At 50.3% G+C, this 25,049-nt stretch overlaps 1 protein-coding gene across 2 annotated transcripts; it reads right to left on the bottom strand.

Annotated features, from left to right (window-relative positions):
* Positions 1-269: 269 nt before the first annotated feature.
* On the bottom strand, positions 270-24,642 carry ATG2A (autophagy related 2A). Of its 2 annotated transcripts, none has more exons than XM_042438842.1 (41): positions 24,381-24,642; positions 23,878-24,030; positions 23,366-23,468; positions 22,718-22,883; positions 22,144-22,275; positions 21,330-21,426; positions 20,752-20,913; positions 20,348-20,490; positions 19,521-19,596; positions 18,753-19,014; positions 17,165-17,315; positions 15,898-15,999; positions 15,611-15,775; positions 15,242-15,479; positions 14,743-14,845; positions 14,351-14,513; positions 13,567-13,709; positions 13,143-13,306; positions 12,855-13,006; positions 12,433-12,583; positions 11,997-12,190; positions 11,774-11,854; positions 11,425-11,531; positions 10,932-11,024; positions 10,369-10,439; positions 9,954-10,030; positions 9,279-9,449; positions 8,627-8,753; positions 7,855-8,063; positions 6,963-7,192; positions 6,606-6,741; positions 6,231-6,428; positions 5,841-5,942; positions 5,120-5,204; positions 4,486-4,621; positions 3,906-3,978; positions 3,572-3,654; positions 3,226-3,347; positions 2,585-2,739; positions 1,482-1,637; positions 270-1,338 (listed from the first exon to the last, which is right to left on the bottom strand). In XM_042438842.1, the coding sequence occupies exons 1-41, from the start codon at positions 24,625-24,627 to the stop codon at positions 1,102-1,104; spliced, it is 5,916 nt and encodes a 1,971-aa protein (XP_042294776.1). In that variant the 5' UTR covers positions 24,628-24,642; the 3' UTR covers positions 270-1,101. The 2 variants fall into 2 exon arrangements, with proteins under 2 accessions (XP_042294776.1, XP_042294778.1); XM_042438844.1 differs by having other exon boundaries at positions 24,424-24,550.
* Positions 24,643-25,049: the final 407 nt, after the last annotated feature.

Genomic DNA, 25,049 nt, shown 5'->3' with positions numbered 1-25,049 from the left:
AAGTGTAGATTCAAACCCTGGTCTCCATAGTCCTGGTCCAATGCTCAAACCGCTACACCACACTGTCTCCACTTTTAGTAACCCTCTGTTAGGATTTTCTTGGCAAGATTTGCCCAGAGGTAGTTTGCTTTATGCCTTCCTCTGAGGCTGAGAGAGGGGGAGTTGCTCAGGTTCAGCCACGGCCGATCAAGGATTCGAACTCAGGTCTCCCAGACCCACACTCAAACCACAACACCAAGCTTTTATATGAGGGAGTTTCTTTTTTTTAAAAAACCAAGATTTATTCAGAGCGGGGCTTGCAATGGCCTTCCTTTTAGGCTGAGAGAGCGGGACTTGCCCAAAGTGTATTCCTGGGGCTGAACAAGGGTTCGAACCCTGATCTCCCAGAGTCATAGTCCAGCATCCAAACCACTACACCACACTTTACTTATTAAAGGGGTTTTTGGAGGAGTTTTCCCTTGGCCTTCCTTAGAGGCTGAAAGCATGGGACTTGCCTAAAGTCACTTTGTGGGTTTCCATGATGGAGCAAGAAATCGAACCCGGGTCTCTAGCCCAATGTTCAAGCCACCAGCATATGCAGGCTCTGAAAGTGGACTAGTAGATCTTAGTCTACCTTTTGGCCAGCCTGGATCGGCGCCACAATTTCCGCGTCGCAACTGATTGCCTACCATCATCAAGTGCGCTTTTGGCAGAGAGGCAGGTCTCACCCCAATGGCCCCAGTAGACATCCATGCAAACCGGAGGCTGGAAAAAAGTCACGGCCTTTTAATGGTTCCACCGCCTTTGCTGTCCACCGCCATTCCCCCCAAAGTTTCAGCGAGGAAGAGCGCAGCTCCGTGGGACATGCGCCACACCAATGGCAGACCAAGAGTTTCAACGGGTACAAAAAGAATGGCGAGAGGCAATGCTGGATGGCAACACACACGCATACATACGCACACACTCACGCATGCACACAGACATGAGACGCAAAGGCGTCTGCCATGTTGGGATCTTGCTGATCCCAAAAAGTTTGGCAGCGCATCCTCTTGGCGAGCTCTCAATGGGGTGGGTGGGAAAACCGGCCCGATATTTTTGGGTCCACGGAAGCGGGCAGCGCCCTCATTCCTGAGTCTCTTCCGACCGCCATTTCAGCGACTCTTCCTTGCGGGCGTCGGGCTTGATCTGGTTCCGCATGCCTCCCAGGAGGTTGGAGGTGGCTTCCGAAGCCACAATGAGGGGCTTGACCACAGTAGGGGGGATCTGGCGTAAGACGCCCCCCACTGCTCCAGTGATGCCCTTTTGCTCATGGCCACGGGCAGCCACATCGCAGATGGCCTGAGCGGTGTCGATCACGCCCTGGAGGAAGAGGAGGAGAACGAAAGTGTTAGGGACAGAGACACAAAACAACCTGCTTCTTAAGAGTCAAGATTGTTGTTGCTCTTGTGCGCCTTCAAGTCATTTCCAACTCATGCCAACCCTAAGGCAAAGGCCCGCCATACCTCTCGCACGGTGTCGTAGGCCTTGGCCACCCCCTCGCGCAGGTCAGCCGGTTGCTGGCCACGCTTCAGCTTACGGGTTTGCTTCTTGTCCAGAAGTGTGCGGTTCAGAGGGGGAGCCGTCGGGGACAGGATGTCATAGACTGTCTCCGCCGTGGCCTGCAGGGCAAGAAGAAGGGAAGATGGAGCTGATCGACAGAGGGACACACGGCTCCGATTCCCCCTTTCCCGTTTTTCTTGGGAACCCCACTATCAATGTCTCAGGAGGCAACGCAAGTCAAGGATTGTGCCTGGCGCATCCCTTGCAAGCTGTTCAATAGCAACAGCATTTACATTTCTATGCCGCTTATCAGTCAACTCAGCACTCTCTAAGCGGTTTACAATCTGCAAACCAATTTTACCGACCTACGAAAGACTAGAAGGCTGAGTCAGCCCTGGAGCCCTCTAGGATTGAACTCACAATGTTGTGGCTGAAGAACTGGCATTTTTAACCACTGCACCACCAGGGCTCCTGGCGTTCACAACCACACAAGATCTTGTTGCATCACTGTTCCTCCTCGGTGGGAGTTGAAGATAGGTGGGTAACTCTGGGAGTCTAGTAGGCCATAGTAGCCCCATAGGAAACCTCTCTCTCTCTCTCTCTCTCTCTCTGTGTGTGTGTGTGTGTGTGTGTGTGTGTAAATGCCCACTGCACACTACACTGCAAAAAACAAAAGCTAAACCCCAAACTTCCAGAGACTAAGAGAGTGGGACTTGCCCAAAGCCACTCAGTGGGTTTCCATGGCTGAGATTTGAACCCTGGTCTCCCAGAGTACTAGTCTGATGCACAACGGTAACTGCCCTTTTATCAACCTTCTGGTAGGGTTTTCTTTGCAAGGTTTGTTCAGAGGGGGGTTGCCTTTGTGTCCTCCCAAGTCCATTTTAGGATCAAGAAAGACCAAAACAGGAAGCAACCAGAAGCCATCGCTGGCTTACTTCTGATTTTTAAAAAGGCCTTTCCTGCTCCAGGAAGACCAAAATAACTAAAACGTGGTAACCCCAGGTTTAATGGGAACTGCCCCCATCTATGTCCCCTCCACACACCAAAGAAACCAGATGCCCCAGACCTGGATGGCTTGCACCAGGCGGTTGCTGAGCTCGAGAGCGGCAGAGGCAGTCGAGGTGCCGAAGGAGGCGGCCCCCCGCTGCAGTCCCCGGATGATGCGCCCATCTTTGCGGTACTGTTCGATTGGCAGCCAGAAGAGGTCTCTGAGGCCATGGACTGGAGAGAAGGGAGAAAAGAGGGAGGCGAAAAACACAGCTGTGGGAAGAAAGCCTTCCAAACCCCACCTCTCTGCGGAAGGTTACCCGTTTTACCTCCTGGTTTCGACCATGGAATTATGAAATCTTAGAGGGGACCGCAATGGCTAGCTAACCCCCTGCCATGCTGGAATGTATAACTAAATCCCCTTTAAAGATGTCCCTCCAACCTCAGCTGAAAGATCTCCAAAGATGGAGAATCTACCATCCCCTGCCATGCAAGATTGGTTAATGAAGACAACCAAATTTGCAGAAACTGGTAAATTCAAATCAAAGAGAGCTCCTGGAACAGATTGAAGACAGACTTCTTTTACAGCCGAGAAGCCCTTTCGAATGCTTAAGGGGAATCTCTTTTCTTTTAACTTGGATCCAACTGCTTCGTGTTCTAACCTTCAGAGCAGCAGAAAACAAGCCCATGGTTGTTGAATTCGTTTGTCTGGATACTTACAGAGCTGTACCACCGAATGCATGGGACCCACACCCCCTAAGATGCCCGGGAGCTGGTTCTTGCGGATATCCGTCAGCCACTCGGTCAAGGCGTAACTCACCACCTTCTCCACACCCAGAAGCCTGGAAGGACAGAAGAAGAGACCATGGTCAGATGGCTGGCTCACTGGACAATGCCTGACCCTGGCTGCCTTGTCATTGAAATGAACAGCCCAAGCCAGCCGGGACTCCAGGACTCCTTGAGTGCAAGGGTGGGGAAACTGAGGCCCAAGGGCCACCTGAGAATGAATGAAGACCCCTCTCTTCCACTGATTTCCTCCCGCCTGCCAAGAATGGCGGCGGCTCACCCATGCCGACAGCAGAGTCTTTTGAGTTTGAGCTCGGAGCAGTTGAGCTGAGCCAGGCCAATCAGAATGCCAGCAAATGTACCCTGGGGAAACGGGAAACAAGGACAGGGGGAAACGGGACGTTATGGGCGAAAGTGGCTCTGCGTGCAAGAGACCGTACTACCACTTCCCTTGTTCCGGGATTGATTTTAACCCCCTCTTGCATTCTTCACAGACTGTGACTTCAAGAGTCTGGTTGTTGCCATAGATGGTTTGGGCAGAGGAAGGTACGACTGGCTTCCTGCACCTGTTCCTAAGGCCCTGGAGCCTGATTCCAAGGTATCTGGCCACTCACCACTTGGTCCACGGTCACATGCTTGCCGTGGTAGTCCAGCCAGATGGGCACTTCAGAGGTGAACCGGAACTCTCTGTAGGAGAGGAAGAAGCCAGGTGGGTGAAAGCCCTGCTTAAAAAACCTGCTCTCCATTCTCCTAAGGAGCCACCCTTCACCTGGGACCTCATCTGTCCAGTTGGATAAAGAACTGGAGAGTAAATACGTATGACTTCTTCAATATTTCAGTGTGCAAAAGGATCCTGTATTAGTCTCAAAGGTGCTACAGTTGGTAGCATGAGCTTTCATAGACCCGAGTCTACTTCCTCAGATGCATTTGGTGGTATGGAAAGCCCTGGGCAAAAGAGGTGTGTGGAGATGCAGAGCTTCACCGGGTGACACCTCAGGGAGAAGTGAAAACCCAGTGGGGCAGTCACTCACTGTCCGGCTCAAGACACCCACCATCCATCATCTTTGTCCAGCCCTAGCCATGGCACTGGGGCAAGAGAGAGCCTGTGGTCTCTTCCAGTGTGACTTAAGCTAGATCATCACCATCACGGCCAGAAAAAATGACTCCAGCTGTCCTCCCCTTGGTGCTACTTACCGGAAGTAAATGGGCTGCTCAGAGGAGGAAGAGGAGGCGTTGGACAAGGAGCTGTTTTCGCTGGCTGTGGTCTCCATTGAAGCCATCATCTCCCCCTCGGTTCCCGCAGGCTCCTTCCCAGGGGACTCTGCACGACCTTTCACAAGGAAGGAGAAAACACCGCCTTTTGTGGTTGTGTGCCTTCACAGCGACCCTAGGGCAAACTTATCAAGGGGCTTTCTTGGCAAGATTTGTTCAGAGGGGGTTTGCCATTGCCTTCCTTTGAGGCTGAGAGAACATGACTTGCCCAAAGTCACCCAAAGGGTTTCCCCAGTGGAGCAGGGATTCAAAACCTCGTCTCCCAGAATCCTAGTCCATCACTCACTACACGCCACAGTGGCTCTCGGAAGACAACATGGATGGGGAACGAGAAAGAGTGAACCTTCCAAAGATCCACTCCTATCTCATTCCCTTAGAAACTTCCCCACTTAATCCAGAGTCTTCCAAATGCTTTGGAGTATAACTCCCATTGGCCCCAGTCAGCATGGCTGATGGTCATGGGATGATGGAAATTGTAAGCCAACAGCCTCAGGCGGTTGGGATAGGCTGGCCTAAGGAACAGTGGTTCAAGAGTACCACTAGGTCAGAGACTCACCTTCTGAGCCAGTCTCGATGGGCACTACTGGGTTAATACTGGCAGCCACACTGGTGAAGAAGTCTTTGAGGAAGAACAAGGCATCCTAGTGTGAAAAGGAAGGATAAATAGTGTTATGAAACAGCATCTTTTTTGGGTCTACCTGGATGGACGTCTCCTTGAAGCTCCAGGTTTTAAAGGGTGGGTGGTTGCAACCAAGAGGAGATGAACGAGGAGGAATCTAGAAGCCCTCCATCTCAAGTTTGATGGGGCCACCACAACAGAAGGCCATCAAAGCTAACCACAGCCACACACATGTGAGCCTATCCAACTCACAGCCAAGCAAGCCAGCTAAGCCACTAACGCAAAACATTTGTTTAGAGTGGCAATATAACTGACACTGGAGTTATGTTATTGGGACTGCCCAATAAACAGCTTCAGATGTTGAAGTGTGATTTGGGCTGCTAGATTGTTATATGCTCCAAACTGGAAAAAACTGAGAGATTCCTACAATGGAGGAGTGGCTACTGAAGTTATTTAAAATCTTAAAATCTAGAATCGTGCTGGAGGATGTAGGATGCGTCCGCACTACAGCAATGATCCAAGCTGAAACCTCTTTAACTGCCATGGCTCTATGCCATGGAATCCTGGGAACTGTCCTTTGTTGGTCCCTCATCTGTGAAGGAGTGCCTTCAAAACTGCAGAGAAGGCAGCATGAAAGCATCATATCACCATCTTTTACCTGGTCAATGTTGAGCCTCAGTGGCATGAGCGAAACACGAAGGCAGCACTCAGGGCCTCCCAAGCCGGCCTCGGGACAGACATGCAGGGCTTTGATGGTAAGCTATGAAGGAAAAGACGGGATCAGCCTTGGGAAACAACCCTCAAGAAGTCCTCCTCTCTGCACCACGGCCCCTTTGGGCAGCCCCTTGCCCCCAGTTTATATGGCATTCTTATATGGTATTCTCGGTTTATATGGTATTCCTATCTCTGGAGCAGCAGAAAACAAACTGAATCCCTCTTTAGCATCACATCCCTTCAGTTATTGAAATATGGCTGTCACATCTCACCTGTCACAACCCCACCCAGTTGTTGTACTTGATCCCTGCCTCCCGCGCCTCCAGCCCCGTACCATGTTGGAGTGGGCACGCCGGGGCATGCACTCGCTGCTGTACAGGTAGAGGAACTTGTTGATCTGTGAGGAAGCCAAGCGGTCCCGAATCTCCAGCTCTTGGACGATGAACACCTGCCGGGCCATGGGCTGTTCCTCCACCTCCAGGGATGGTTTCTCAGGTGCGCCGCTGGGATATGTTTCATGCTGAAAGCTCACCTGGGGAATAGAAGAAGCAGCAGGCTGGCATCATCATTGACATCAAGTAGATTGCTGAGACCTGGGGTGGGCAAACTGAGGCCAACCAGGGACATTTTTGTGCCACCCATCGCACCCTCAGAGGTCAAAAACATTTCCCCCTCCTTTTTAAAATAAAACTTTATTGGTCTCTCCCACCTTTGTCAACTGGATCTCCATCAGAAGGTCATGAATGCGGCTGGCACCTCCTTGGGCCCGCCAAGTGTTCTGGGGCCGGTTGGTGACGGAGGACCGGGAAGGGGAGGATCGGACACTGGAAAGGGATGGCTTCGTCCTGAAAGTGGGCAAGCAGGAGAGAGAAATAAGACAAAATCAGAGGAAGGTTGGGAGAAAAGCCAAGTCTGCCACTGTTTTCGAGGGATTCCTTTTTGTCCTGAAGCTGCTGATCACACAAATATTTCCATTTGCTAGTATTTACCGGGGACAAAATGATAGGTTTGCACTAATGTAAGTTAGAAATGACCTGAAGGCACATAGCAAATAAAGGGAGCTCACCTGGGCGAATGGACATGCCCTGATCCCAATCGGCTGGCCCCGAAATCCCTGCCTCCATAGAGGTGCCACACCACCGAGATCTCCCGCATCATCACCCGGCTCTCTGGCACCGGGAAGCGCGAAGGAGCCTTCAGCAAATCCGTGCTCCCCAGCGGCCGGGAGAAGTGCCCCTCTTGGATGCGGATGGGCCCTTCTAGAAGCTTTGTCACCACTGGCTCCCCATCCCGGGGCTACAAAGAGCAGAAGAGAAAGGAGACAGTGAGACAGCACTAAGTTCTGTTGGGACTCTGTCCTGCGTTCAGGCCCAAGCAAGGACTTCTTGCCCTATTTCTTCAAAGGAAGCAAGGAAAACATTGGTGCAGTACTTGAACGTTTGGAAGCCTGCCTTCCACATTCTACTAATCTAGTTTGCCAGTCTTGCCCACAAAATTGCTGCTGCAGACAGCTTAAAACAGGGGTGGGGAAAGGGCACATTGAGAGCCCTAGGGACCCATTTTTGTGGTCTCTGAAGCCCTCATAATCCCCCCTTGGCTTCCCCAACCTCCTAATCTTTTTTAAAGGTATCTTGGGGGTTTTGGAGACTGATGGGATAATATTAATAATAATTTGTTTTACAGTATTTATATACTGCTATTCCAAAGATCATAGCGGTGAACAGCAAGGAAGCTAATTAGCAAGGAAGCTAATTTGCCCCCAACAGTCTGGGTACTCATTTTAGCTCCCTCCTCGGAAGGATGCAAGCCTGAGTCGAGCTTGGGCCCTTTGCTGGTCTTGAACTCGCAACCTTGTGGCTTTGAGTGAATGGCTGCAGTACAGGCATTGAACCACTGCGCCACCAGGGCTCCACAAATGTGGGGTGCAGAAGGCCATTCTCTGCTCACCCCTGCCTTACCGGGATTCCTGTGCCTGGAGCATCCAAGATGCAGAAATCATCTGTGGCCTCGCTCTCCCCCTCACTGTCCTCTGAAGGGCTGAAGTCCAGCCCCTCTCCCACAGGGGCTGGCGGTGAGGCCGGGGTCTTTGCTTTGCCTGCAGCGCCATTCTCTCCGGGGAAGAGGTACACTGAGACAGGAGACGGCTGCCGCCTGAGCCCATAATCACCTGGGGAAAAGAGGACAAGTTCAAACCCAGCAGGCTGCACCTAACCCTCCCTAGATATCAGGGAGCCAAGCAAAACCCTTCTCCAAAGTCAGGAAAATTACTTTTTTGGATTATGGAGCCCAGAATCCCCTAGCCACAAAGACCCCTTGCTAGGCTGCCTATGGGATTTGAGAATTAGGAACCCAAAAGACAACACTCCTAAGAAGGAAGGCTAGCCTGGGGGATTTCTAGTATCTAGTAGGGATTTCTCCTGGTGAGAAATGAGATGCCACAGCAGAAAATGCTCTATTGTCACACACTGCTTCTAGGGGCGGCTGGACCTCAGAGCCTCATCACCAGGTCCAGCCAAGTCACCAAGGAGCATGCAGTCTTTCATCCTATCTGCCCTAAATCCACTTCAGGGGTTTGCAAAGGAGAAGCCAAACTCTTGAATTGTACTGGGATGGAGACCATAAGCTAGCCAGCAGGACTCTTTAAGGAACTGCAAAAGCCCATGGGGAATTGTGCCGATACGTTTCCCTCCAACTCTTGGTAAAGATCTGCTACCAGGAGTTGTCTCTTACCGGTCTCACTGGCCAGCTCCTGCAGGCTGCGCTCCGTGTCAATCAGGGCATCCGTCAGGTCGCGCTGGTTAATGGCCGCCGTCTCGGCAGGGGGACATGTAGGCAGAGATGCTGGACTCTCAGACAACTGCCAGAGAACAAGAGCAGTATTGGGCGTGCTGAAAGGAGGTGGGCATGGAATAAGGCCTCTACAACACTGGGGAAAATGTGACCCTTGGAGCCCCAAAGCCAGTCCCCAAACTTCCCAAATTTGGGGGCCATTGTCACCTGAAAACCCCATAGAAACTCCCTTCCAAACACACACTTGTCCTGCATGGCTGAGGGTTGAACTGGATGGCTCTTGCAGATTCTTCCAGGTCCCACTCATTCAGTATCCCACACTACCCTCAAACACTTCCATTTTCCACTGCAGTCCCTCTCAAAACGACAACAGGAAGTCAATGTACAATGTCACTTTCTGCAGGCATTTTGAGGAGGACTGTAGAGGAAAGCAGAGGTATCTGAGCTTGAAGTCCATCCCTCCTCTAGAGAGAGATGAGCCTCCCAGTAAAGGACTTTATGCTTTAAGCCATGCCAGTGCCACTACATATCTAGCGCCGATGGAGAGGGCTACCCCTTGGCCTCTGCCCACCACTTTGCTCCTGGTACGCACCTGCACCTTCTGCCCTGCTATCTCAGTGGGGCTGTCGTGCCGGGGTGGCGGATGCAAGTCTCCGTTGTTGACCACGTATTGGATGAGGTTGGCGAGAGCTGCACAAGAGTCCGCACAGGTGTGAATGTGAACCACATTGTTGGAGCAGCGCAGTTCAAAGAGCGGACGAGTCTGTGCGGAGGGGGAGTGCGTGGGTCAAAAGCGAAAACAAGCACCAACCAAGCATTCCCCCAGAAAACGTTGTTTTAAACAACATGAATAATACACAAGCCATCAAAATGAATGACATCCCTGGTGATGTCATATAAAAACAAAAGCAAAACCCCAAATCATTTCCTTTATGGGAAGTAGACCTTCCCATGTTCTCTTGGTCCCTGCAACTGTCGTTCTATGATTTAAGAGCACAGTACTGGTTTGACTCTTGACTTGGGGGGGAAATATTCCCTTCACCATGCTTCCATGTCCCCCCTCTAAAGATATGGAGATTGAAGGAACAGAGCCTCTTCTCTCAAAGCCTCATTCCGCTTTTGTGCTGGCCCTGGCCAAACGGCGTGGAACTGTCGCTCTCCAGAGCATCTCCATGGAAGAAGGGCTCTGCTGCCCTTCAAAGGCTGGACTGGTGATGTCTCACCCAGGGCAAGCAAAGTGTGCCTGACCAGGCCACAAAGAACTCACCAGCTTCCCAGTGGTGGCTCCCTTCCAAGTGGTGATCACTAACTCCAGGAGGTCTACATCCACAACACAAACATAATCTGAGGCCAAGAGAGAAGAAGAAATTTGACATCAAGCCTGCGTCCTGTGTGCCCCAAATCCCAGGGACTCCTTATCTAGAGGAAAAGCAATCCCACTTCAACATTAGGAAGAACTTCCAGATAGTAAGAGCTGTTGCACAGTGGAAAACAGTCCCTTGGAGAGTGGTGGAGTCTCCTCCTTTGGAGGTTTTTAAGCAGAGGCTGGATGGCCATCTGTCACAGGGGATGCTTTGAGAGTTCCTGCATGGCAGAATGAGGTTGGACTGGATGGCCCTCCTTGGGGTCTCTTCCAACTCTATGACTCCATGAATAATGAAATTGAGGTTTAGCAAAGTTACCTTTCCTCAAGTCTCCAGTCTCGGAGTCACATTTGTTTGAGAGGTAAAGGGCTGAATCATCCAGAATAAACCTGTTCAGGGAACAAAAGGGTCAGTGAGCATCTTCCCTGCTTCTCTTTGAGTGGATGCTGGAAAACCAGGCTCTGCAATCAATTGCTGCCCCAGAGCCGGGTACGTTCCTTTCCTTGCTAAGCAAAGACAGTGGGTTGTCAATCCATTGCCTCAGAAAAATATTTGCATGATTGTCACCTGAACACAAGAGTGAGCAAAGTGTCATATGTGACTCCCCCCAGGGCTATCTTTGTGGACCTCGGCTCCTGTAAAACCCTCAGCCAGCCCTTTCCTTGGCCAAAAAGCAGAGTGAATTACGGCTTCTATTGGCCTCTAGGAGCCACAATTCACTTTCAAAAGAGATTGCAGATTCCCAGCAAAATCAAAAAAAATATTTTTCTTTTTTGGGGGGGTTCTGGCTGCAAAAAAGAAAAAAGAAAAAAAAACCCACTCTTAAAAGCCTTCTGGCCCATTAGAAGAACTCCAGAAAGGACTGGGAAGCAGAGACCCACCGGAGGAGGAAGACTGATGTGTCCAGAATGATGTTGCTTGAGAGAGTAAAGGTCTCGGCTGTGATGAGGACACGGATGGGTAAGTAGAGAGGCCTGCCAGTGGAAAAGAAAGAATGGATGGATGGACAAAACCCCAGCGCTGTCCCTTGGTTAGCTTGAGTCAGCCTTGGATTGCCCTTGCCTCTGTGCACAGCAAGCTGAGTCTGGCTCCTCCACATCTACAATGCTTCTGGACTTCTGGGATAGGCACAGTCCACAAGTCTCCAGAGGCACCAGGTTCTTGTTCAGAGCTGCATTGGCCTGAATCCTGCAGGGCTTAGCTCCACATAAGGAACCATACTACAGATGGTTGTTCACTGACCCCCAGCCTTACTATACAGCTGCTGAAGCTCCCCATTGCCATTTCATGCCTAGTGGAGAGCTGGGGAGGGACTAGACCAACGTTTCCATGTTCTTTATATTCCTTGGAATATCTGCAAAACTTGTCCTGTACCTGTAATCCACAGCACAGCTGAAGAGGTGGGTGTGCAGGACTGTGATGACTGTGGGTGGCACAAAGCCCAGGATTGGGTCATCCAGGACGTCCAGAAAGTCAATCATCTGGGAGAACAAGATGGACAGGGTAAGACTGGGATGAAATGTCCATGCATGCTGTAACATCTGTCCTTTCTGAGTACCCTCCAGAAGCAGGGACCTGAAAGAGTTCCACCTTCCAACCTCAGACCAACAAAGCATGTCCACACTGGTCTACTTGCTAGCCGTTAACTGACAAGAGGCAGTTACATACCCAGAGCAAGAGAGAAACCTGGGCAGTTCTGGGGCTGGGAGAGTGAATTTCTCACCTGTGAGTACCAGCTCTGATGGGCCAATGCCATATAATGGCGCATGGTGGCACCTTCCAGCCGCAGAGTCACCAGGAACTCCTGTCAACAGAGAAGCAAGAACCTGGACCTTAGACTTTCTCTTCCAACCCCTGTGTTGTAAACCCTGGCAAGATAGGAGATAATCCCCAGTAGCACCCAAAGTCCAAATCAATTATCATCTCTTTACTGAAAGAATCAGTACCTTGATGTTCTTTTCCAAGTCCAGGTTGATCTGGATGGCCAGGGAGAGCATTTTTAGGGGCCCTTCCTTCTTACTCCCCAAGGGCCAGGTGATGGGGCCCTCCTGGGAGGTATAGATGGTGGGGTGCAGCCCCTCTGGAGGCAAAAAGTTGGGTATTTCCAGGTGATCAGCCATGAGGTAGTCCTCCACGACAGCTGCAGGGACCAAGAGAACATCCTGGGTTAATATCGAGCAACATCCATCTGTGGGCATCGTTGTATTTTCAGCTCAAAGTGCTCCTACGGCAAGTGAGAAAAACTAGAGTCTATCATGCCTTGGACTCAGAGGCCAGTGAGAAGCCCTCCCTCCATGCCAACTGCCATGTCTCTACCTATGTTAAATGCTACTGAAGTCTTCCTGGCTATGCTCTGCTTCACTTTCTGCCACAGTACCCTACCTTTGTGATAAAGTGCAACTTTCTCTGCTTCGATGCAGAAGTAGCCGAGGTCATCGCGCCCCTTGTACTGTGAGACGCTGAAGAGGCAGCCATTCTCCAGGTCCAAGACCAGCTCCCCATGACAGCCTTCCAGCTTCTTGCCCCCCTCGCCCTGTGCCAGCAAAAGGAGAGCATGAATGAAAAGAGGGAAGGAAGGATGGAATGAAGGAAGGGGGGGAGGAGGGCAGAGAGAATGGAAAGAAGGTGATGGAGGAGGAATGAAGGAAGAAGAAGGGCAAAGGGGAAGAGTAAGGGAATGTGGATGGATGGCAGAATAGGAGGATGGAAGGGAGGAAGGGAGGGAGGGAGTTAGAGATGATGAAAGGAAGGAGATGAAGTTGGGAAGGAAGGAATAAATAAACCACAACAAACAAGCTGCTTACCTTGGCATCACACAGAGCTGTGATTCGTCCCTTTCCCACGCTTAGCAGAACAGAGACACAGCTCTGAGGAAAGGGGCTTCTCTGGTCCCCCTTTTTTCGCTGCGCCTCATCCACCGAATAGAAGTGAGAATCTTCTTCCTCAGAGTCCGAATCTGGGCAGTTGGGAGAAAAAAGTGTTTTCATAAGCCTCAGGAACTCTGCCAGTCCAAGCAAACGATCCATAAATCTATAAAACATCACAAGTGCCAAAGTCAGGTGTGCAGTGTTTTATGAAAGCACATCCCTTACCTAACTTAAAGGCAGACTTGCACATCTGGAAGTTTTCCTGCCAGCGGATGGATGCGGGCCCTTCACTGGCAAAGGGGCTGACAGTTGAACTGGTGCTCCCCAAAGACTCAGAGGGGCTGGGAGGTGGGCTGAAGGGCACCCACATCAAGAGGTCATTGTTGATCCTGGAGGGAAAGGGGGATAGTAAATATTTCCAGACAACTCCTCTCTTTCAGTCCTCAGGCTCCTTCTCATCCCCATCCAACCTGGTCCACCATCTCCCCAAAACAACCACATCCAAATTTTGTGCTGAAGAAGACCCAAACCACAAAGACTCTCATCAGACCTGGATTCTTCCCCATCAGGATTTCTCAGCACTTGACTCTCCTCCACTCCAAAAAAAAGGGCACATGGAGCATTCATGTGGGAGGGAGGAAGCTCTGACCTGTTGTAGATGTTCTCATAAAACTCTTTGCTGGGGAGGAAGATGTGCATGGTGGGGAACGTCACTTCCAGAGCATACTGGGAAGCCTCCAACGTCTGGGTCTGGAACTTGGCCATCTCCTCAGGATCTCCGGGGATCACCATCTGTAGAGGGATCAGGTGAGAGAGTCAGGGAGATCAAAATCTAGTAGGGACAGCAGAGATGGAGACTGTCAACTCAGGGGCTAAATCCCATCCTCTGGGCTTCCCTTTGCCACATCACCTTCCACCATAAGGATTTTCTTCCATGTACTGTGTCTCCTCAATTCTAAAATTCTTCTAAGGCTTAACTACGGGCAGAAAGAGTTTTAAGCCCAAATTACACCAGTGGCTATGGTCCCACCCCTTTTGAACGTGGCTCCTAAGGACCTCCATGAAATTCAATCTGGCCCATCGGAGGCTAAAAGAGGCTCCCCGACCTTGTGAAGCCAGTGTGGTGCTGTGGTTTGGGCACTGGACTACAACCCTGGAGATCAGAGTCCAATTCTCCACTCAGTCATGGGTTGGCCTTAGGCGAGTCATACACTCTCAGACATAGAAAAACCCATGATATGGGGTTTATGTCTTAGGACTGCCATAAGTCAAGACAACTTGAAGGCACACAACAAGAACAGTCCTTGTGGAAAAGAAGGATCACCCAAAGCAACTCAGAAGCAAGGGCCAGACAAACCCAAAGGGAACAGATGCACTCCTGGTGTCGCTCCCTGTTGCAACCAACCCCCACTGGACCCTGTAAAGTCCCTCACCTCTTCTGTTTCATACATGGTCCGCTTGGAGGAGAAGGGCGAAGGCTCTGGTTGCTTCAGCTCACAGGGGCTTTCTGCAGATGAGAGCTCCATCTCCTCAGGCTTCGGCAAGGTCGGGTCCCACTGGATGTTGCTGGCCCGGGGACAGAGGTTCAGAGTGATCCTGCCAGGCGGAAGGACCATGATGGAGTGCCAGGATCTCCCACAACCACTGACCTTGCCATTCCCCCCAAATGGCAATCCAGTCCTCTCATCAGCATTTCTCAACACTCAAAAAAACATGTTTTCAAATATTCCTTCCATCCCTACCCTGTCCATTTGGCCAGAGTTGCACTGAAACCCATCTTTGGCGATGGTGGCATCTAAAGGAGAAGCATAGAAGCCAGACTTACTTTGGGAGGATATATTTCTTCCCCGTTGTTTTGGCCGATAGGTCGGGGGCTTTGCCAACCCGGAAGCAGGGCACAGAGAACTTCTCACCGTCTTCATACACGCCTGCAAAACAAAGGGTGTCAAACTGGATTATTTCTGCAGAGTGTTTTGGAGCTTAGTCTACAAAAGCTTAGGCTATAACTTCTTTCGCACAGTTACTTTCAAAGGTGCTACAAGATTCCTTTGCATATTTGAATGTGTGTGTGTGTGTGTCTGTATATATATAAATGTGAATATATGTGCATATATGTGTGTGTGCATGCGTGCATATAGGCATACACATGTGTGTGTGCATAGTATACATTACAGACTATACAGAGAAGGGCACAGAAACTTTCTCACTGTCTTTGCACAGACCTGTAAAACAACAACATCCAGACCCAGACCCCCTCCCAGTAAAAACCAGAAGGGGCCAAAGTACTGCCCAGGAAGTCCTCCTCCGCCCCATAACCTCCATACCATGTAGGTCACTGAAGGAAAGCTCTAGCCGGGTGGCACCTGCGGGACCAAGCTCTGTGCGGAAATCTGCACCAGCCAGGTCCAAGAGCAGACTCTCCTTGCGTATCGCCTTCTCGGTCCCAGGCCGCCTCTCAGGCCAGGGGCGTAGGTCCGGGATGGGGAACTGGAGCCTTAGAGTGGCTTTTGGTGAGGTCAAGTGGAGGCTGGCCTGCCACCTGGCAGCCAGGGGAGAATCTGCCTGGCGCCCAGGAAGAAGGAGGAGAAAAAGGAATGAAGGAAAGAAAGAGGTTAAGGCGGCTTCTTCAGACAAGGGGCAGCAACAAGGGGGAATGGGCCGTGGTGCCATGGACTGCGACGCACCCCACTTACCAAGTGTGCCTCGGGAGGAGGCCAGGCGGGCGAGGTGGGAACAATGGCACAGTGGAGCAGGGAACAGAGCCGGTCCAGCGCTGCCAAGTCCACGTCGGAGCAGAACTCTGCCAATTCAGCTTCCAGCTCCATGGTTTGCTTGGCTGCAGCCTTGGCAAGACGGCTCTGGTGAGGACATTCTCGATCATTGGCAAGCTGAATTCTCTCCTTGCCGATATTTCTTGTTACTGTTAATTTCCCCTCCCGAAATAAGATTTGCCATGTTTATCTGAAATCTTTGGACTAACCTTGGAAGATGGCACCTTCTCTGAGTGTTTGGAGCGAATGCGAGCACAGGGTTGAGGCGACTGGTTGTAGGGGAAGGCACTAGGGATGGCAAAGACCAGCAACTGGGAAAAGAAGACGCAATGTTAAAGTTTTGCTTTAGGAAAATGGCCTCTGACAAAATGCCCACTTCCTGACACTCCTTCCACCAGTTCCTTTGTCCAGCAGGCATTTTATAGGACTGGTGGCTCATGAAATGCCATGGTGGATGAAGGGCCATGTAGAGTTTCAGCTACCTTTGGGACAACCAGGATGGTAAACGGTCTTGAAACAAAGTCCTATGAAGAACAGCTTAGGGAGCTGGGGATATTTAGCATGGAGAAGAGGCAATAGAGAGGTGACATGATAGCCATCTTTAAGTCCAGTCAGCCTTCCTGTATCCATGTATTCCACCATCCAAAGCTTGAAAATATTCCCCCACCAAAAACAATCCCAAAAAGGAAAGTTTGATTTTGCTATTTTACTATGCCATTGTATAGAATGGGACTTGAGCATCCATGGATTTTGGTATCCACGGGGGATCCTGGAACCAAACCCCAGTGGATACCAAGGGCCTACTGTAATTGAAAGGATGTCATCTGGAAGATGGAATGACCTTCTCTTCTTTTGCAGCCAGAAACTAGGACACAAACGGATGGATTAAAATTATAAGGGGCAAAAAGGATTCCACCTAAACTTTAAGAAGAACCTCCCGAAAATAAGCTGTTCAACAGAGGAACGGACTGCCTTGGAGGGTGAGGGACTCCTTGGAGGTTGGATGGCCATCTTTTAGGAGCTGTCTATTCTACATGGCAGTGGATTGGATTAGATGGCCATCACTGTCCCCTCCAACTGTATGGTTTTATACTGAAGCACCCAGGAATTGCTGGAAGGCATGTTGAAGTGGTCTGAGTGTAGGGCTAGGACACTGGAGACCAGGGTTCGAATCCCGGCTCGGCCATGCAAATGCACTGAGCGACCTTAGGCAAGTCAGATAGACTCAGAGGATGGCAATGGCAAGTCCCCTCTGAAAAAACCTGGCGAGGAAACCCCACAATAGGGTTGCTTTAGCGTCGGCATAAGTCAGAAAGGACTTGAAGGCACACACCAAAAACATTTCTAGTTACATTTCCTTAGGACAAATGGAGTTCAAGAGGAGATAGAGGGAGATGCTGGGAGAAGGAAAGAAAAACAACAGCCAGCTTCTTCCCTGTCTCCCCATTCCCCACATCAAGCAGGCTCAAGCCTCACCTCGGTGTACTCTGGCTTTGCTTGCCCACCGTCACGCGGCCACAGGCACTCCAAAACCTCCAAGAGTCTGAATGATGCGTCCCAGCTGAGCATGTGTAGCTGCCCAGAGGCCTTGTGCTCACAGCTGATCTGCACAGCGGCCCCTGTGAGCCTGAAAGGAGAAAAGAGGCACTAAACCAAGGCACCACAACTTCAGGTGGGGTCTGGGAAGAGGTTTTCTGGCCGTGGGACCATTTGGGGGTCCCAGTCTGCCCAAAAACAAAACAAAAATGGATGCATCAGAAATATACATTTTTACAAATGGGAATTCTGAAACCGATCCAGCAACAGGTCCAATGAATCTACATAAAGAGCCAACTGGTATTTCTGACTACTGCCAAGATTAAAAATAGCACACCACTGGGAAGCACACTTTTCCATTTGGAAACAGAGACTTGGCTCTCTGGCCCTTACAGAAAAGCTGACTGAGTCCAGGCATGGAGGGGAAAAGGAGCACTTAGATAATTTATTCTATGTAATATGACCCAATTGATCAATTATTCTAACTATAACAGCAGACATCAGAGAAATAGCTGTGTCAGTTTGGAATATCATTATGCAAAGGGGTCTTGTAGCACTTTTGAGAGTGAAAGATGTAGCCTAAGCTTTTATGGTCTACTTCTTCAGATGCATGGAGTGAAATGGTGCCCAGGAAGGACCTTTATAAGCAGATTGCACTGGATGACTCTGAGCAAGTCACACTCTCTCAGCCTCAGAGGACGGCAATGGCAACCCCCCTGTGAAGAAACTTGCCAAGAAAAACCTATGATAGGTCTGCCTTAGGGTCAACATAAATCAGAAATGACTTGGAGGCACACAATCACAACCACAACATGAATACCCATAGAAATGCAAAGCTTGCTGGTATAGTGATGAGGCGACAAGTTCAGTTTTAATGATGGTTGTTGAAGGACAAAGGCAGGAGGAAAGATGTTGCCTGAGGGCAGGGTGGGTGGATGACCATATGAATGGTGGAAAGTTCTGGAATGAGGCTTGTATACACACTACACATACCAAGAGGATGCTCTTGACCAGTTTATCCCATCTCCTTTCTGGTTCCCAGTCTGGACACACCAACTCCTTCATATGGTCACCCACCCACCCTGGCCCTAGGCACTATCTTTCCTCCCAGGCCTTTGTCTCTGAACAACCATTGTGAAAACTAAACTTGTCACCTCATCACCACAGGTTTTGCATTTCTATGGCCATTCATACAGTCTGTTCATATAGGTCCTTCCTGGGCACCAGCTCACTCCATGCATCTGAGGAAGTAAACCAAATCTATGAAAGTTTAGTGGCATGAAGGGATTGGACTAGCTGGCCCTTGTGGTCCCTTCCAACCCCAAGCTTTTAAAGTAACCCAGAGAGGTAGCGGTGGCTGTTGAATCCAATGTCAGAGAAGTAGTGAACCCATTAAGTCCAAACATTAAAGGCAACATCCCAAAACAGCTCCTTTGAAGTTCCGACTAAAATCCAAAGTGGATTCACAGTTCCACTGATCCCAGCACCACCAATGTACTCTTCTGGGTTTGGATTCTCAGCCCCTTACCTGACATTACTGTGGGGGCAAGCCCCTTCAAAGCATGGACGCAAGAGATGGAAATCCCGGCCCCCGAAGGCAGAGTCCTTCAAGCCCTCAAGCTGGGAGAAGAACCGCTGAGCCAGGAGATGGTGGTGGGGACGGTCAAGGGGCATGGGCTCTGGGGCCTGTTGCAGCAGTGTCAGAGTCAGCCCTCCGACGGTCAACCGCAGGAGCACCTCGGGATGCTGGCTTTCCAAAGAGGGGGGCGGCGGGTGGTGACTGGCTTTACCTGGAAAAGAGGAAGAGCATGAATCTATGTCAACCTCTGGCAGAGGTTGACCATCAAATTGTGTTGGAAGACCTAGGGATTCCTAGGTGTTGTCTTCAATAAATGAAAAAACAATTATTTGTGGTTTTCCCACTTTCATGGGGTCCTGCGCCCCTAAACCCAGTGAATGTGGAGGGGCCACTGAACTGGAGAAGGAAATAATGAAATCAAAGTAGGCAAATGTGCATTATCACAACTGTGGCTGTCTGTCTGCATTGCAGGCATTTGGATGGCTGCGCACTTCCCTCAGAGGGAAGCTGAATAGATGTGAATTTGCTCAGGGAAGCAAGAGAATTAACGGTTGATGCAAATGTGTAAACGTCGGAAGCCATGCACATAGTATATTTAGGTGTAGGCAAGCTGAAAGATTCCATAAACCATCTCCCTGGTGACAGAGACCCAGCTCACTACTCCCTCCCACTTCCCCACACTCTCCCTTCTGGAACATGGTGGAAACTCGCTCTTACTTGGCATCCTGCTGAGGCATGGCAGGGTTGCAGCAAAGGGAGAGTGTCCGTAACGCCTGGGACTGCTCAGGATGAACTGTGAGGAACGGGAAAGGGGCATGAGTAGAGAATGGAGGAACATCCTATTGAGGAGAGTCTCCCCCAGCCCCAGTCAAACAAAATGTGGCTCTGCTTCCACCCTTCCTTCCCCTCCGCTCCCCTTTTTTGGGGAGGAGACACTCTGCCTAGCCAGTACAGAGCACTCTATGGTGCCAGGGGACTCTCTGGTTCCTTCACGCACCATAAAGAGCTGCCATAGTTGCATCTCACAAAACTACAGAATTCCACTACAGTCAAAGTGTGGCAAACTGCACTGTAGATGTAGCCAAAATTGCCCAGTTTTTTGCCAAATCTCAGCCTTCAGCAAATCAAGGAAGGGCTCTAATGTGACTCTATGATGTAGAAACTGCCATATGATCCAGAAAAGAAGGTCCATGGGACACTAGAGGATCTTAGCAGGCAGAAGAGTTGAGAACAGGATCCACAGTCACAAGGTTGGATTCTCCAAATTCTAAGAGGTAACATGGTTCTGATGCCAATGACTGCCTTTTGGAGGGGAAATACCCTCCATGTTCCCTGAACTAGTGGTTTTCAAAGCTTGGTGTAGATGCTTTTGGATTTCAGTTCCCAGGGATCCTCATCTGTTTGGTCAACGGTCAGGGATTCTGGGAGCCAAAGTTGAAAATATCTGGAGTGGCAAAGACTGAGAATGTTGTTTGAAATCTAAGTCTTTGGGTGGGGAGGATGAGGTGGGTGGATAGGATCCCAAAATGTGACTGCATCCTTACCCCTGGCGTGAAGGGCGGCGCCTGAAGGTGGCTGGTGCTGACGTCGCTGTGGGTGGAGGATTCGAGGTCGATGTCAGACAGTTCGCTGACCGAGCGGATGGACGTCACGCTGCTTGTCATGGGTGCCATGGAGAAGAACATCTCTGAAAAGGAAAGGGCAGGTCTGGGGTGGCAGGAAGTAAGAGAGGAGGCAGAAGCCCTCACCAGCTCCATCCGACCCTTTGAGGTGGGCTACTGACTACAAGAGGAGGGCTGAGCATTTGAAACCTTGCTCAGGATTCTGGGAGCTGGAATCTAAAAACTGAGGCTTCCCAGAAGCCAACACCTAGAGAATTTAAAAGCAGTCATCCAGGCTCCAGGGGAGTCTCCCAAGAAGCTGAAGCCCGCTCTTCCCTGGCATTTACCTCCATTTTCCAGTCCAACATAGGGCCCTGTTCCCTCCAGGCACGTGGCGGCTGTCCTGAAGCCCGAATGCAGCTGCTGGCTGAGGTCCTGCTCAATCAACTTCAGGTCCTCCGAATCGAGGGGCCGGTTCTTGCTCAGCTGCTCCTGAAGGAGGCTAGACTCTTTATTTGGGGGAGAAGGGAGTCAAAAGAGAGAGGAGAAGGGAGGCGAGGGTCATCGGTGGCCTTTCCAAATGTGGTTTTGGACTATAGTTGCCATAATCTCTCAACCACTGGCTCTTTGAGGGTGGATGGGAGTTGTAGTCCTACACACTCTGGCCCACTCCTGAGTTTCAGGTGCATGGAAGCAACAGTTCCCAAGAAAGCACTTCCCAAATTGGTGACCTCCAAATGTGTTGGACTACAACTCCCATAAACCCACTGCCAGCACAGCTGGAGTAGTAGACCAAATCCCGGAGCAGATTTGCCACACCCACTGACATGGGACCCCCCCCCCCCCAGCCGCCATTGGATTCTACTCCATTGGCAAAGAATCTACCCGCAGGTTCTACTCCTTCACACAAAAACGCTGGGCCTACCTGAGAGGTTGAGGGAACACAGAAGGTCCAGCAAATAGGAGATCTGCCGAGGGGTCAGCAAGAGATGCAGCGATCCCATCTTGCCATCTAACTCCAGCTGCAGAGGAGACAGGCAAAGAACGTGGCTTCAGCTTGAACAGAACAGAATCCAAGGGAGTGATGCAGGGAAGGGGGCGAAGAAAGGAGACTTGTGTGGAAATCTGATGTCAGTTTTCAATAAGAAAATGTCCCGTATGTGCTGCTCCCACCCCTTAAGACCACTCTAGCCTTCTCTGGGAAATCAAAGAGTTGGACGGGGTTCCTTGGTATGCCAAGGGCAATCCAGTTTGACCCTGTTGCCATCCTGGAATCAACAGCTACAGAACTCCGGAGATGGCCTTCCCACCTCTGTTTAAAATCCTCTTCCCAAACATCAACCCTTTTGCCTAGCAAAAGGTCGGAAGGAGAGCCTCGGGCTGGACCTGGGCCATATCTGGCCCTCCCCAGAAACCCTCAATTGGCTACACCTCCTTCTCTGCTTGGTGGTTCCCTAGCATTCTGGTAGGTTTCTCCTTCTTTCTAAAAGGCTGAAATACTTGTCCTAAGGCTTAATAACTGGGTAGCCTTGGCCTTATCCTACTGTTTTATAGCTGGGGTTCCTGCACTGAGCAGAGGGTTGGACTCAGTGTCCTCTGGGGTCCCTTCAAACTCTACGGCCCTATAATTCTATGAAGGATGATGGTACGGTAGGCGACGGTGGAACTTCCAAAATAGTTAGGAGAAATAGTAAATGAATTGCAAGGAACGTATCACCAACAGCCTCAGTGGGACTGACCTTAGGTCCGGGAAAGGCCTCATTCTGCTTCAGCCGGATCCTCATCTCCGTGTATCCGGAGCAGCTGCCAATCTGAAGCAAAGGAATAGGAGCAGCCTCCTCGCCTTTGGAGCTGGGGGACTCAGATGCCTCCTGGATTGGAGGAAAGGAGGGAAAAGACCCAGTTACTCAACACAAGGAGTTTCCAAAGGTCTTGGAGGAAAAGCAGCCGTGACCCGACAAAAATCAGGGGGACAGGCAGAACGCTTGGAAAAGATATAATGCTTGGAAAAGTTGCCGTTTCCCCCAGAAACAGTTGCTGTTTTCCTAGAATCCTCCAAGGATCTGTTGGCTGGAGGGTCTTCAGTCCTTTAACTCCCCCCAAATTATTTCAACTTGTGCTTTTGATATTCCTTTGGTGGTAAACCCAAAACAAAGGATAAAGCAGGCTTCACCAAGCTGGCGCCTACCAAATGCTTCAGCCCACAATTCCCATCGTCCTCAGAAGGAACTGCAAGGTGGCTCAACTCGGAGGTGCCAACTCAAGAGGGAAAGCTGGAGCAGAGGCAGAGTCCCATGGCTTTTGGGTCTGTACCTTTGGGACCGGAGACGGTGTGCGGGCACCTGCTTCTGCAAACTCCTCATAGTAAAATAGGACTCCACTCAGTTGTAAGATCTTGTGGACAAATGGCGGAGGTTGGTGGATGTCCACAGATAGGGTTTGCCCAGACTCTTTCACCGCTTCATCACAGTAGTCCAACCTGGAATAAGAGAGAGCTTCAGGACAGGCAAGACCAGGTTTTGGAAAACTGGTTGTTTGGGGCTACAACTCCCTGGATTTCCCAATCCCCTTTCTCTCTCTCAACATTACAGTGCAACTTTACAATGCAATACAATTCATTCATTACAGCAACTAGCCAGCGTAATAATACATATATATATATATATATATATATATATATATATATATATATATAGAATAAAAGCATTACAAGGCAATTAATTGGGTATAATGTATACAAAAGGCCATTAAATTTGACTAGGCTGAAATGCATTGGGCTAACTGCAAGAAGAACATAACCTTTTTCAACACCATCCAAGATGTCACCCAGACTGTCTGTCGCACAATCTTGGGCAGAGAGGGGTATTGGGCTTTGTAGTCATAACCAGCACTCTCAATCATTCCAGGAAACGTGCTGAAAACAGCCTGTAATTTCTTTATTTTTTGGGGGGGAAGCATTACCTTTTGATGTGCACCTCTAAGGCTATGCTGCTCTGAGCCCCAGTGGGCACATGCTCAATGCGTATCACCGTGTCCAGAAAGGTCACTTCGATCCTCCGCAGAACTGAGAGAGAGGAAGAAAGAAAGAAAGAAAGAAAGAAAGAAAGAAAGAAAGAAGATAATCTCAGACCATTATGAGGCTGCACTGTACTCTGAGGACCCATGCCAATCTTACCTACTCCCCACAGAGTATTCTGGCCCTAAATTTCCCCTGAATTCAACCCTTATCTGCTCTCTTTTGCTGCAAACAGCAACAAACAGGTGGCTGCCTCTCCACACAAGTCCCACACAGTTGTTTAAATGCAGGTTAGGGGAACGAAGCCCCAAACTGGGTGTGGATATGGCAAAAACAGTCCCGACCCAATTTGGGGTTTGGCCGATGCAGACAAAGGATAGGAAGTGTGGGGTTTCTTATACCCTGCTCCACCAGGCTCATGCTTTGAAGGAGCAATCCCCATGCAGAAGCCACTCACCGGTTTCGATGGTTTGGGCAAACATCTCCAGCCCCTCCAGCGGTTGAGGGGCGTCGGAGGGCTCTTCGGTCTGATCCTTCAGGCATTCTTGTGCCAGCTGCATGCTGGTGGTCATGCATGATGCCCAGCTCTGTGACTGTGAGTCGGGAGCGGCTGCGGAGACAGAAAGGGAGGGAAGAGAAGGTCACTTACACTGGCTGGCCTGGGAAGAAAGAGGCGCATGGGTAAAATAGAGGCTCATGGTGGGTAGAGGCCAGGTGGAATAAAAGTGGAGTAATAGCGCTATGACAGTGTAGTGCCGTACTCTTTCTAAGCCACCCCATAGAACCAAGTTTTGGTTTTTGGAGCGTTTTGGACTTCAGAAATCTGGATAAGGGAGCTCAACTTGTAACATGCATCAGTGTTCAGCACTGGAAGGATTTCTAGGGGTGGCTTGGACCTAAACCCAGTTCCGGATGAAGACATCAAATGTCCCCCATGCCAGCCGTCCTTCAAAATCTCACCGCTTCGGTACTTTGGGCGGCACGTGATCTGCAGGCCACTCACTTCCACGGTGCAGTTCTCGGTGACTAAGGCAGACCAGGGGATGGTGACAGCGATGCTATCGATAAAGCCATCCACGATTTCCAGCGGAGCTCCAACGGACTCCAGGAATTCATTGACGGACTGCAGAGACAAAAGCAGCAAGGTGTGTTTTTTGGGGGGGAGGGAGGAGTCAAGCCAGCAGCAGGAAAAAGAACTGGTTTGCATTCATACTAGCAAGGTAGACCATAAGAGATACACCCGGGGGGAGACACATGGATGTGCAACACTAGGAAGGGTTGCATGCGTTCTCAGCCACCTCTCAGTCTAGATCAACGATTCCCAAACTTTGATTTTCCGTGTCTTTTGGGCTTCAACACAGTTTGGTCAACAGCCAGGAATTCTAGGAGCTGAAGTCTAAAACATCTGGAGAACTAAACTTTGGGGATGACTTGGCTAGATCCACCTCATGTTGTTGTTGCTATGTGCCTTCAAGTTGCTTCCAGATTATGGCAACCCTAAATCATTCATGGGGTTTTTCTTGGCGAGTTTTGTTCAGAGGGGGTTTGCCTTTGCCTTCCCCTGAGGCTGAGAGAGTGTGACATGCTCAGGGTCACCCATTTGTTTTCCACAGCCAAGGAAGAGATCCA

The sequence above is a fragment of the Sceloporus undulatus genome, chromosome 9 (assembly GCF_019175285.1).
Source record: "Sceloporus undulatus isolate JIND9_A2432 ecotype Alabama chromosome 9, SceUnd_v1.1, whole genome shotgun sequence".
In the NCBI taxonomy this organism is placed as follows: Eukaryota; Metazoa; Chordata; class Lepidosauria; order Squamata; family Phrynosomatidae; genus Sceloporus; species Sceloporus undulatus.
The sequence above is the reverse complement of the archived record's forward strand: the minus strand, read 5'-3'. Positions and strand labels throughout refer to the sequence as shown.

Bases quoted from the DNA above. Each gene is read 5' to 3' on its own strand.
- ATG2A (XM_042438842.1), bottom strand. From the start codon at position 24,627: ATGCAAACCAGTTCTTTTTCCTGCTGCTGGCTTGACTCCTCCCTCCCC. The intron at 6,429-6,605 runs GTGGGAGAGACC...TCTATTCCCCAG, and splicing joins TGGAGATCCAGTTGACAAAG to GTGAGCTTTCAGCATGAAAC. The intron at 5,943-6,230 runs GTACGGGGCTGG...TTTCCTTCATAG, and splicing joins GGCGTGCCCACTCCAACATG to CTTACCATCAAAGCCCTGCA.